Source organism: Ranitomeya imitator, chromosome 5 (genome assembly GCF_032444005.1).
Source record: "Ranitomeya imitator isolate aRanImi1 chromosome 5, aRanImi1.pri, whole genome shotgun sequence".
Classification (NCBI taxonomy): Eukaryota; Metazoa; Chordata; class Amphibia; order Anura; family Dendrobatidae; genus Ranitomeya; species Ranitomeya imitator.
This window is the reverse complement of record NC_091286.1, coordinates 42917036-42930699: the sequence shown is the minus strand read 5'-3', so window position 1 is coordinate 42930699 and position 13664 is coordinate 42917036. Positions and strand designations below refer to the sequence as shown.

Below are 13664 nucleotides of genomic sequence, written 5' to 3'. Positions count from 1 at the left end.
ATACACATGACAAAGTGACGCATAATCACTTCTCCAGTCATTGCCTATTCGCCAGCCAGAAACAGCCAAAAGCATCGCTCAGCAGCCTCATTGAGAGTGAATGGAGTGGGAGACAAGCATGTGCACTGCCGCGCCATACTAACGAGGATAAAAGTTCCTGAATCTGCCAGTTCGTGTGGTCCCATCAGTCGGACTTCGACAGATTAACAAGTTATCTCTTATCCTGTGCGTATTCTTGCAGAATATTTTTCAACATCATAAATTCTCATAATATTAATAATAATAATAATAATAATAATTAGAAAATACTTAAAGGGAATCTGTCTAACTAAGTCATGCAGGTAATAAAAATACAAGTTCATTTATACCTGTATGGCCCCAAATAAATTTTCCAGCACGGAAGAAAAGCTGATTAGAAAGTAAATGCAAATGACAGTACATCGGAAATAAGAAAAATATATTGAATGTCTTCATTATTCCCTACTTAGTGTCAACCTCTACCATTGGATTGAGACTCCATGCCAACAGAGGAGGGTGGTGCTAGGTAGGTTACACGCAGGGGGCTCAATGCATTCTCCATGTCATGTCCCGCCCTATGTTTGCATATATTATCTAACCAGATTTTCTGTACGCTGGCACATTGCTTTAGAACCATACATGTATCCAAGAACTTATATGTCGATGACCTACATGGCCATGTATTCAGTTTAGTTACACTAAATGTCCTGACTAGTGATGGGCGAAAGTGTGGATGTTGAAGTCCGGTGGGTTTTGCCAAACATTTTTAAAAAGTTTGGTTATGGTACCAGAATGGTACCCGAACCAGAACCCGGACCCCATTCAAATAAATATCCGGTGTTTCCCACGCTGTCATCTGTGTGACACCATGAGAAACACCTTTCTGATCGGTGGTAATTTCATAACCGTCAGTCAGAACACTGCATTCCCACGCTGTCATTGTGAGCCAGTAGCTGTGACCAGCAGTAAAAAGGTTACTGCCGGCCACAGGCGTCCAGGCGCGGCTGATGAGAGTATTATTCTCATCATTGTACGCCCGTTCTCGCTGATAGCACAGACACTAAGTGATCGGTATGGACCCCAAACTTTACCGTTTACCCATTCCTAGTCTAGACAGAAAACCTTTAAATTTTAGGGTAGAAAAAAAATCAGCATAAATCAGTTGACTGGTTCCCTTTAATAATTATTAACCAACTGAAAAAAAAGAAATTGAAATAATTACCCAAGAAGGAAATCGATGTAAAGGGGGAGTTGGAGGTTTTGAATAGGCAATCTTCTCGGGAGAACACAGAGTACTCTGATCTGTGGTATGATTCTGTGATACATCATATGAAAATAACCCTTTACCATATCCTGTATCCATTTTCTGCAAAATGTTAGCAGCTTGTTCATCAACTAGATCAATGTCGGTCTCTTGCGGTCTATATGGCTTCACCATACTTATAGCATTTCTGTCTTTACCAAACATCCTGTCTGAACTCATCTGAGGTTGGCTTAGGTGCTTCTTGGCCATAGCGGCATTTAGATTTAAAATATTAGGAGTTCGTTGCTTGGGCGATGGTAGATTAGTTGCTAGGTCTTTAGGACTAGTACACTGAGGATTAGATGACGTAGAATTAGACACCTTAGGTGAGTTGGTTGAGTTATACATGTGGTTTGTGGTGGTAGCATCATTGGAGCAGAACGAGTTGGTGCAATCATGGAGTTGAGATTTAAAACTTAGGTCATCAGAAGAACTGTTCTGCTTTGACCGTTGACTTGAGAATGTGAAATATTTTTTGCCTCCAAAATTATTACTTTTTTGTAGTCCTTTGTGCAATGTATAAAGTTGAATTTGGTCACTGGTTGGTGACCCCAGATTATCATCTTCACAAGTAGAGTTGCTTTCTTCGGAAGCTGTTAGATATGTGTCACTCCCTCGTCTCTTGCATTGGTTTCCTTCTTCTGATATTTGGCCGGACAATCTGGAAACACACCTTGTATCATGAAGTTTTTTTATATCTTCTTCTGAGCTCCAGTCGCTTACAGTAATGCTGGGGATATTTGATCCTGCCCTCCCCTTGCCCGATCTTTCCAAGGAATCAATATTTTGTACTATTGATGGTTGTGCTGCCATGGGTTCTTGCCACTGGGGATTCGTCGGTGACTTTTCCCTTATACTGTTAACTATTGGTAGAAGACAAATATAAAAAAATATATTCTTAACAGAAGATATGAAAATATCAACAAACTATGTTCAAGAAGACATTCCACAATCTTTGGTGCAAAATGTGTACAGGATCTATTAGTAGAAGACAAATATAAAAAAAATATATTCTTAACAGAAGATATGAAAATATCAACAAACTATGTTCAAGAAGACATTCCACAATCTTTGGTGCAAAATGTGTACAGGATCCCACCCTGTAAAGGAGATCTGATCACTACACATAGATGTTTGGGATTTCCTCTTGAACTCAGCTCTGTAGGGCTCTATAGTCCTCCACTTTACAGTCATTCTACAGGTCCTTGTAGCAAAATTTCCAATGATGGCTTTAGGAAAGAGCTCCAAATCATTCGTCATTAAAGGGATTGTCTCACGGACAAAAGTTCATTTTAATCACTAGATCTTGAAATAATAATAAGTTCCACAATTGGATGTATCTAAATAAAATGTTCCTGTGCTGAAATAATCTTATAAATGTGCCCCTGCTGTGTACTGTGTAATGGCTGTGTCTGGCCGTACAGGAACATGGTCTGATCATACCACAGCTCCTGGGCAGGATGAAGAAAAAAAGTATGCAGACATTACAGCATGGAATTGCAGCAGATTCTTTCTTTGAAGTAAAACATTGTTTAAAAACAGGCAGGGAAATGTTAAAACCCCCTTAAAGAGGACCTTTCATCAAATTTTTCATTTTGAACTGGACAAAGGATGCAATATTGTAGAGTGGCATAAAATGTTTTTTTGTTCTTTTTCTTTTTCAAATTTTGCCTCTCTGTTCCAGAGATATTAGCAATCAACGTATTTGGGATCTAGTGAGTTAACTTTTTTAAGTCCAAGTAGGTGTTATCAGATAGCCTTCACTTGGGAAATGTATTTCTTCTCCCTATATGATGCTGACAAATCATAAACAGGCAGCAACACTCAAAGGAAATAAAAGCATGCCCTCACCATAGCTTAGGGCATATTGTTCAGTGTGAAATGTATGACAGCCAGCCCTAATCTCCTGCTTTAACCTCCTTCATGAGTCTGTATGTGTGGGGGATGGGGGGGGGGCAGTGCAGCTGAGCTTAGCTGTCTCACGTTACAAACCCTTCTATCAGCTCTCCTAGCACAGTCAGCCATACTGTATGTACTGTACTGCCTCTTCCCCTATACTGTCTATCTGGGGCTGCCTCAGTATCACACTTCTATCTGCTGTTCTCAAGCAACTTGTACTCCATCTGCAGTGAGATAAGGCTTTCATTACATCTCACACAGGAGTAACCTGCCTGTTCTGGATTACTCCTATGTGAGATTTAATGACAATATGCTCTGATCTCACTGCAGAGTGATTACAAGTTGAGCACAACAGACATTTTTGTAATTATTGACACAGGACAGTCAGTGTTGGTATAGGGGCAGTACAGCAGAGCTAACCGTGCTAGAAGAAGAGGAGATCTGATAGAAGGGTTTGTAACGTGACACAGCTAAACTCAGCTGCACTTCTCCACACCCACACTGACACATGCAGGATGTTCGACCAGGAGACCAGGGCTGTATCATTACATCTCATACACTGAGAACTCTGCTTTAAGCTATAGTGGGGGGGTGTTCTTCTTTCCTTTGAGTGTTGCTGCCTTCTTATGATTGGTCACCATTATACAGAGAGAAGTACATGCCCCCAGTGAAAAACATCCATTTGGACATAAGAAAAGTTAACTTATTAGGTGCCAAATACTTTGATTGCTTATATCACCACAACAAAGGGATGAAATTAAAATGAAAACAAAACGTTTTATTCCACTCTGCAGCCACTATTACATTGTGTGCACTGGTGGAAGGTCCTCTTTAAGCATAAAAAAAAATCTTCAATGCCAGGGACAAGTCATGTTTTAAAGATTTTCCTTAGGTAAAACACCTGAGAATCCAGATAATATGGCCTGTTGGGTATACTTGAGGTACAGAATTGAAAAACACTATTTGGGTGCATCATTGGGGTATGATAACAAGCAATTTTGCAGTTACTGATACATATTTTACTACACTCGAAAGCAGAAGTCAATTCTGGGTAATCCATGTTGGACAACTTCACTGCCTTCTCTTTAAAAAGTCACAGGAATAATTAGCATTCTATATATTCTTGTGTTTTTTTGGCCATGCTAAAATTTTCTGATGGGATGAGATAAGAATTTCATGAAGATTTTGGTGTGCAAACTGCGCTAGAATCTGTGTGAAGTTTGATATGTGTGATGAACCTCCCCTAAAGCCAATCATGAGGGTCATTTTGTAAAGCGCACAGAGGTGTAGGAGTCTTACCATCACTGTGGCCAGTGGCATCACTGGATGACTTGCTGTTTTCATTTCCTTTCGAGTCCAGCTGTGGACTTTTCGCTCGATTTTGGAAACACCCAAAGGTCAGGCTGCTCAACCGTTGACCTTCAGCTTGTTTTGGTGTGGAGCATACTGGGGACTTCTTACTTTTTGTATCTAAGAAATACAAGTTATGCATCATGCAATGAAAATACTAATGAATATGATTCAGGGTCTCCATTATCATTTCTCAACCAGCGAGAAATCCCAGATACAATTTCAATGAACAGATCGGAAAACAAGTCAATAAAATACTGTTGGTGCTCCAGTCATATGGTGCACAGTCGAATTACAAAATACATAGCTAGTTACCCACAAGACTGCCACTATTTTTCAGATGCTATCCCCTTACATTTAGGATGGTGCCTAACAGTAGTTTTAGTAAGTGTCATTAGAGTGGCTACTACTATTAGGTCATGCTTACGACGGCATTACAACTTCTCATTGTACTGTATCCTAATACACCATCAAAAGACTTCACTGGGACTTTACGGTACCTGCGTATGCCTCTGATTTAACATGACGGCACATATATGTTTTGTCTGTTAGATTCCAGAGGCCTGCCCAAATGGACGTTGCATGCACCACATATGCCACAATATCTACAGTCGTGGACAAAAGTTTTGAGACTGACACAAATTTGGGTTTTTAAAAAGTTTGTTGCTCCAGTATCTTTAGATGTTTTAGTGGGATGATTCTGTGGTTACTGAAGTACAATTATAACCATTTCATATGTTTTTAAACTTTTATAGACAAATACATCAAGTTTATGGAAGGACTCAAAATTTATAGTGTTGACCCTTATTTTTCAACACTTCTACCCTTCTCTCTGACACCTGGATATCAGCTTCTGGGACAAATCCTGACTCTTGACAGCCCATTCTTGTCTAACCCACTTTTTGAGAATCGACCACAGGCTTTGAATCGGATTGACAACTGAGGAGTTCCCTGGCTAGAGAATCAAAATTTCAATGTTTTGTTCACTGAGCCATTTAGTTATCACTTTTGCCGTGTGACATGGTCTCCATCGTGCTGGAAAAAGCAACATTCGTCACCATGTTGTTCCTTGGTCGTTGGCAGAAGTTGCTTTTGGACATTGTTTAGATCCCATTCTTTATTCATAGCAGGGTTTTTAGACAAAATTGTGAGTGAACCCCTCCATAGATCGGAAGCCCCCATACATGAATGGTCTAAGGATGCTTTACTGTTGGCTGACACCAAACTCATGGTAGTGCTCAGCTTTTCTTCTCCAGACAATCATTTTTTCAAATGTCACAAACAGTTTGAAGGGGCTTCACCAGAGAAAGTAACTTTACCCCAGTCTTCTGCTGTCCAATCCGTGTACTTCTTGTGAGTTGCCCCCAGGGCAGTGGGGTACTCGGTACCGGGTCCGGTCGCAAGGGGGGATGTCACGGTGGCTGCGAGCCAGTCCGTGACCCTGAGCCTCAATGTTAAAGGGGAAAAATGTTCAAAGTTTGTCGTGACGCCACCTGTGGAGTTCGGTCAGTAGTAGGACTGACACTGCATTAAAGGGGTCGCCTGGGGGATGTTGCGGCAGCACAGATGTTACACTTCCCACAGGTGAAGCAGGGTCCCCAGGGGTCTTATGGTGTAGGGCGTAGATGGTATAGCCGGAAGATAAGTGGAGGAGTCAAGTTGTAAGTGTTTACCTGGTTTACTGCAGGTTGCTGGCCACAGTCCAGGGTACCAGGCACGGGTGATGGTGGTCCAGCTGACTCAGGGGCAATAGAGGGTTCCCTTCTCCAGTAGAGGTCCGTGAGCCTTTCCAACTAGCGCCATTAAAGATTAGGTCCCTGCTGCCTGAAGCTTCCTACAGGGTCCGCCAGTTTCCCCCTGTCCTGGGACAGGTACCTGCACTGCGGGCAGTTTGAGCCTTTTTACAGGGACTCTAACATGCCCCGGGCTCCTCAAGTGCTGCTGCATCTCAGGTGTGGTACGGGCAGGTAACGTATAGTGTCATGCCCTCCGGTTCTGCTTTGTGTCCTAGAGTCCCACAAAAGCCTCAGGCTCCCAGTTCCTGGCTACTGCGCTTCAGCTCTGAGGGTGCCCTACCACAGTACCCCTCTGAGCTCTGTTCCTCTCCTGTGCTCCTTCCCTCCTTCCTCAACATTCAACCCTTCCAGGTTATCTGTCCTTCCAGAGGCTGCAGCTCCTTCGTGGCTGCCAGGTTTCTCACGTCTGCTCCAGACGTCCTTCCACTTCAGTTTCTCTCCTAGACTCCCTCTCTGCTTGGTCTCCCTGGACCAACTGCCTAGCTCCTCCTCCAGGTCAGGATACATAAAGCCTAGGGAATCTCCCCTGAATCCGGGTCCTGAACTCCCCCTCCTGGCCTGGATTTGGAATATGTTGTGTGTGGGTGCCTTACCTGGTGAAGAGAACTCCATTGCCTCTGAGCATGACATTACCCTCCCCGATGGAAAAGCAACATCACTGCAGCAACCGGTCACCTGGGGTGCTGCACCTGCAAGTTATTTTATCTGATGAAGAGGGCAGACAAACAAAAACACAGCAATTGTTAAAAACTCCACGTAAGAATGGGTGGTCATTAGGCAGGATTTGGCCCAGAAGCTGATATCTACCGGGGCGATTTACAGAAGTTTTGAAAAGTAAGGGTCAACACTGTAAATATTGAGTCTTTGAATAAACGTGATGTATTTGGCAATAAATGTTTAAAACTTATGAAATGCTGTTAATTGTACTTCAGGAACCATAGAAAACTCTGACTAAAAGACCTAAAGTGACTGAAGCAGCAATCTTTGTGAAAACCAAAATTTGTGTTAGTCTCAAACCTTTGGCCATGACTCTACATGTGGGCAAGGGCCAATGTGAACAAACAAGTTCTCCATGCAATGCTGTGAAGTCATTCCGAACTATTCCCTGAAAACAGAACAGTAGGTGATAGAAAAAGTACAAATATTGTTATTACCTTGTGATCTGGAACGTAGGGAAATAATCTCCTCACTGTAACTTTTGTTGAGAAACCTGAGATTTTGATTCTCAATTTCCAGCTGAATAACGTGCAAAGATTATATAAGAAAATCAATTAGATGGATAAATTACATATGATAGAGATTACATAAATATTATGGAACCGAACAGATACTTAGATTGCTGGTGCAGTTGGTTAAAATTCACCCCGTAGCCACTCAAACAGGATAGTCATGCTGCTCACTGATCCAGCTTTCAGTAGAATAGCTCACCACTCCCTCAAACCTTACACCCATCAACCACACCCAAGAAATAGGTATTTTTTGCAAACCACTCAGAAAATAACTAGAGTGATATGCAGCATAACTTTCAAAACTTTGTTACTGGTAAAGTGCATAGTTAAAGATTTCATAAAAATAAGTCTACCGCTGTCTAAAAGTTCATGCAAGATATATGAGATGATTCATATGAAAAATTAAATAAAATAAAGTTCTTGAGGACTTTGGTATGGGGGATGAGCTGCAGTATTAGCAATAGACAGAGCCACTCATTGTATTGAGCCAATAAGACTTTGTTGATCAGCGCAGGTCTTAGAGGTTGGACCCCTAGTGATAAAACATTGACTAGTATAGGCAATCAATGGTTATATCCTGGGAATCCCCCCATAAAAGAGTTATTTATAAAATTCAAAGTTATCACTTATCCACTGGATAGGGAATAACTTCTGTATTGATGGGTTTATCCACTAGTATCTCCACCGAACGCAAGAATGAGGTTCTGAAGTGTCCCTTTGGAATTGAGTCATTGGTCATTCCATTTATTGTCTATTGTACTGCCAGAGAAAGGAGAGTGCCAAATCAGCCACCGATTGGGCATTTCAGAACCCCGTCCTGAAATTAGTGGGGCTCCTGGAGATCGGACAACCAATGATCCACAAGTTATCACCTGTCACAGTGTCTGATACATGTTGCTGGCCTTTAAAGGCCTCATTCAGATAGGCCATAGTACCTATACAGTGGCATGTAAAAGTTTAGGCCCCCATGGTCAAAATTACTGTTATTGTGAACAGTTAACACTAGGACTACTGGTACAGTCATTTCGACTACTTGCACTTCAGTAGTTCTAGTCGGGGTCACGAGTCCAGTAGTCCTAGTGTTAATCAAGTTTAAGATTACATGATCTCTAAAAGGCCTAAAGTTAGAGATTGCACATTTCCTTTGTAATTTAGGCAAAAAGAAAAATATATATTTTGATCTATTTTAAAAATTACGAAAAGGAAAATTAGTCGATGCAAACGTTTGAGCACCCGGGATGGTTAGTACCTAGTAGCAACCCCTTTTGCAAGTATCACAGCTTGTAAATGGTTTTTGTAGCCAGACAAGTCTTTCAATTCTTTTTTGAGGGATTTTCATCCATTCTTCCGTGGAAAATTCTTCCAGTTCTGCGAGATTCCTGGATCGTCTTGCATGCACTGCTGTTTTGATGTCTAGCCACAGATTTTCAATGATGTTCAGATCAGGGGACTCTGCGGGCCATAGTAAAATCTTCAGCTTTCACCTTTTGAGGTCGTCTATTGTGGATTGTGACGTGTGTTTAGGATCATTATCCATTTGTAGAAGCCTTCCTTAACTTTTTTACAGATAGTGTTACGATATTTACATCAAGAATTTGTTGAAATTTCATTGAATCCATTCTTTCTTCTACCTGTGAAATGTTCCCCATGCCATTGGATGGAACATAACCCCAAAGCATGATTGATCCACCACCCAAGCTATACCCCTTAAGCCCCGAGGGTGGTTTGCACGTTAATGACCGGGCCAATTTTTACAATTCTGACCACTGTCCCTTTATGAAGTTATAACTCTGGAACGCTTTAACGGATCTTGGCGATTCTGACATTGTTTTCTCGTGACATATTGTACTTCATGGTAGTGGTAAAATTTATTCGATATAACTTGCGTTTATTTGTGAAAAAAATGGAAATTTGGCGAAAATGTTGAAAATTTCGCAATTTTCCAACTTTAAATTTTTATGCCTTTAAATCACAGAGATATGTCACGCAAAATACTTAATAACTAACATTTCCCACATGTCTCCTTTACATCAGCACAATTTTGGAACCAAAATTTTTTTTTGTTAGGGAGTTATAAGGGTTAAAGTTGACCAGCAATTTCTCATTTTTACAACACCATTTTTTTTTTAGGGACCACATCTCATTTGAAGTCATTTTGAGGGGTCTATATGATAGAAAATACCCAAGTGTGACACCATTCTAAAAACTGCACCCCTCAAGGTGCTCAAAACCACATTCAAGAAGTTTATTAACCCTTCAGGGGTTTCACAGGAATTTTTGGAATGTTTAAATAAAAATGAATATTTAACTTTTTTTCACACAAAATTTATTTCAGCTCCAATTTGTTTTATTTTACCAAGGGTAACAGGATAAAATGGATGCCAAAAGTTGTTGTACAATCTGTCCTGAGTACGCTGATACCCCATATATGGGTGTAAACCATTGTTTGGGCGTATGGCAGAGCTCGGAAGGGAAGGAGCGCCATTTTACTTTTCAATGCAAAATTGACAGGAATTGAGATAGGACGCCATGTTGCGTTTGGAGAGCCCCTGATGTGCCTAAACATTGAAACACCCCACAAGTGACACCATTTTGGAAAGTAGACACCCTAAGGAACTTATCTAGATGTGTGGTGAGCACTTTGACCCAACAAGTGCTTCACAGAAGTTTATAATGCAGAGCCGTAAAAATAAAAAATCATATTTTTTCACAAAAATTATCTTTTCGCCCCCAATTTTTTATTTTCCCAAGGGTAAGAGAAGAAATTAGTCCACAAAAGTTGTTGTGCAATTTGTCCTGAGTGCGACGATACCCCATATGTGGGGGTCAACCACTTTTTGGGCGCATAGCAGAGCTCGGAAGGGAAGGAGCGCCATTTGACTTTTCAATGCAAAATTGACTGGAATTAAGATGGGACGCCATGTTGGTTTGGAGAGCCCCTGATGTGCCTAAACATTAAAACCCCCCACAAGTGACACCATTTTGGAAACTAGACCCGCTAAGGAACTTATCTAGATGTGTTTTGAGAGCTTTGAACCCCCAAGTGTTTCACTACAGTTTATAACGCAGAGTCGTGAAAATAAAAAAAAACTTTTTTCGCAAAAATTATTTTTTAGCCCCCAGTTTTGTATTTTCACAAGGGTAACAGAATAAATTGGACCCCAAAAGTTGTTGTCCAATTTGTCCTGAGTGCACTGATACCCCATATGTGGGGGGGAACCACTGTTTGGGCGCATGGCAGAGCTCGGAAGGGAAGGAGCGCCATTTGGAATGCAGACTTAGATGGATTGGTCTGCAGGCGTCACGTTCCATTTGCAGAGCCCCTGATGTACCCAAACAGTACAAACCCCCCACAAGTGACCTCATATTGGAAACTAGACCTCCCAAGGAACTTATCTAGATGTGTTGTGAAAACTTTGAACCCCCAAGTGTTTCACTACAGTTTACAACGCAGAGCCGTGAAAATAAAAAATCCTTTTTTTTCCCACAAAAATGATTTTTAGCCACCCAAATTTTTATTTTCCCAAGGATAACAAGAGAACTTGGACCCAAAAAGTTGTTGTCCAATTTGTCTCGAGTATGCTGATACCCCATATGTTGGGGTAAACCCCTGTTTGGGCGCACGGGAGAGCTCGAAAGTGAAGGAGCACTGTTTTACTTTTTCAATGCAGAATTGGCTGGAATTGAGATCGGACGCCATGTCGCGTTTGGAGAGCCCCTGATGTGCCTAAACAGTGGAAACCCCAATTATAACTGAAACCCTAATCCAAACACACCCCTAACCCTAATCCCAACTGTAATCCTAACCACACACCTAACCCTGACACACCCCCAATTCTAATCCCAACCGTAAATGTAATCCAAACCCTAACCCTAGCCCTAACCCTAGCCCTAACCCTAGCCCTAACCCTAACCCTAACCCTAGCCCTAACCCTAATGGGAAAATGGAAATAAATACATTTTTTTTAATTTTATTATTTTTCCCTAAGGCTAGGTTCACATTGTGTTAGGGCAATCCGTTTAGCACTAGCGCTAGAGGATTGAGCTAACGCAATGTCTTTTTAGGTGTCGCGTTTAGTGGTCGCGTTTAGTGGTCGCTCTGGAAGATCGGGGATCGGACCTCGGGCGCGCCGCGGATGCTGCAAGCAGCATCCGAGGCGCGCCACAAAAGAACGGCACCTTGCTAGCGCGAGCCGAAAATGGCACGCTGTAGCGATGCGCTACACCCGAAAATCACATTGCTGTCAATGGGTGCGCTAACGGACCCGTTGCACGGCGATAATTGCGACATTTTCGCCGTGCAACGCTGTCCGTTAGCGTTAACCCATTAACGCAATGTGAACCTAGCCTAACTAAGGGGGTGATGAAGGGGGGTTTGATTTACTTTTATAGCGTTTTTTATATCGGATTTTTATGATTGGCAGCCGTCACACACTAAAAGACGCTTTTTATAGCAAAAAAGTTTTTGCGTCTCCACATTTTGAGACCTATAATTTTTCCATATTTTGGTCCACAGAGTCATGTGAGGTCTTGTTTTTTGCGGGACGAGTTGACGTTTTTATTGATAACATTTTTGGACACGTGACAGTTTTTGATCGCTTTTTATTCTGATTTTTTGTGAGGCAGAATGACCAAAAACCAGCTATTCATTAATTTCTTTTGGGGGAGGCGTTTATACTGTTCTACGTTTGGTAAAATTGATAAAGCAGTTTTATTCTTCGGGTCAGTACGATTATAGCGATATCTCATTTATATCATTTTTTTATGTTTTGGCGCTTTTATACGATAAAAGCTATTTTATAGAAAAAATAATTATTTTGGCATTGCTTTATTCTGAGGACTATAACTTTATTATTTTTTTGGTTATTATGCTATATGGCAGCTCGTTTTTTGCGGGACAAGATGACGTTTTCAGCGGTACTATGGTTATTTATATCCGTCTTTTTGATCGCGTGTTATTCCACTTTTTGTTCGGCGGTATAATAAAGGGCTGTTTTTTGGCTCGTTTTTTTTTTTTTTTCTTACGGTGTTCACTGAAGGGGTTAACTAGTGGGACAGTTTTATAGGTTGGGTCGTTACGGACGCGGCAATACTAAATATGTGTACTTTTATTGTTTTTTTTTTGTTTTTTTAGATAAAGATATGTATTTATGGGAATAATATATATTTTTTTCTTCTTTATTTAGGATTTTTTTTTTTTTACACGTGTGGAAATTTTTTTTTTTACTCTTTCACTTTGTCCCGGGGGGGACATCACAGATCACTGATCTGACAGTGTGCACAGCACTCTGTCAGATTGGTGATCTGACAAACAGCCGGGCAGGATTAGAGCTGCAGCTGCAGCCTGCTCCTGACCCGGAAGTGCTCCCTGCAGGACCCGGATGCAGCCCCGCGGCCATTTTGGATCCGGGGACTGCAGGGAGAAGACGCTCGGTACACGGTGAGTACATCACCGTGTACCGATCGTCTCAGGGAAGCACGCAGGGAGCCCCCTCCCTGCGCGATGCTTCCCTGCACCGCCGGCACACCGCGATCATCTTTGATCGCGGTGTGCCGGGGGTTAATGTGCCGGGAGCGGTCCGTCACCGCTCCTGGCACATAGTGCCGGATGTCAGCTGCGATAGGCAGCTGACACCCGGCCGCGATCGGCCGCGCTCCCCCCCGTGAGCGCGGCCGATCGCTATGACGTACTATCCCGTCGGTGGGAATTAAGGCCCACCCCACCTCGACGGGATAGTACGTCATATGGGATTAAGGGGTTAATGGTTGGCAAGATTTTCTTTTTCTGAAATTCTGTGCCCTTTTTTCTCCACACATACCTTTCATCATTGTGCCCAAAGAGTTATATTTTAACCTCAGCAGTCCACAGGACTTGTTTCCAAAATGCATCAGGCTTGTTAAAATGTTCTTTTGAAAGATGCTGAATTTCATGATGAGAACACAGGAGAGGTTTTCTTCGAATGACTCTTCCATGAAGGTCATATTTATGCAGGTGTCTCTGAACAGTAGAACAATGTACCACAACTCCAGAGTCTGCTAAATCTTTCTGAAGGTCTTTTGAAGTCAAGT

General features: G+C 41.9%; 1 protein-coding gene across 1 annotated transcript in view; it reads right to left on the bottom strand.

The window, feature by feature from the left end:
• PLEKHH2 (pleckstrin homology, MyTH4 and FERM domain containing H2) overlaps positions 1 to 13664 on the bottom strand; it is a 222179-nt gene that overhangs the window by 83134 nt on the left and 125381 nt on the right. The window contains exons 6-8 of the mRNA XM_069768602.1: positions 7521 to 7602; positions 4520 to 4690; positions 1241 to 2184 (exon numbers count right to left, since the gene is read on the bottom strand). Coding sequence (XP_069624703.1) covers positions 1241 to 2184; positions 4520 to 4690; positions 7521 to 7602 — 1197 coding nt within the window. The remainder of the gene's footprint in view (positions 1 to 1240; positions 2185 to 4519; positions 4691 to 7520; positions 7603 to 13664) is intronic.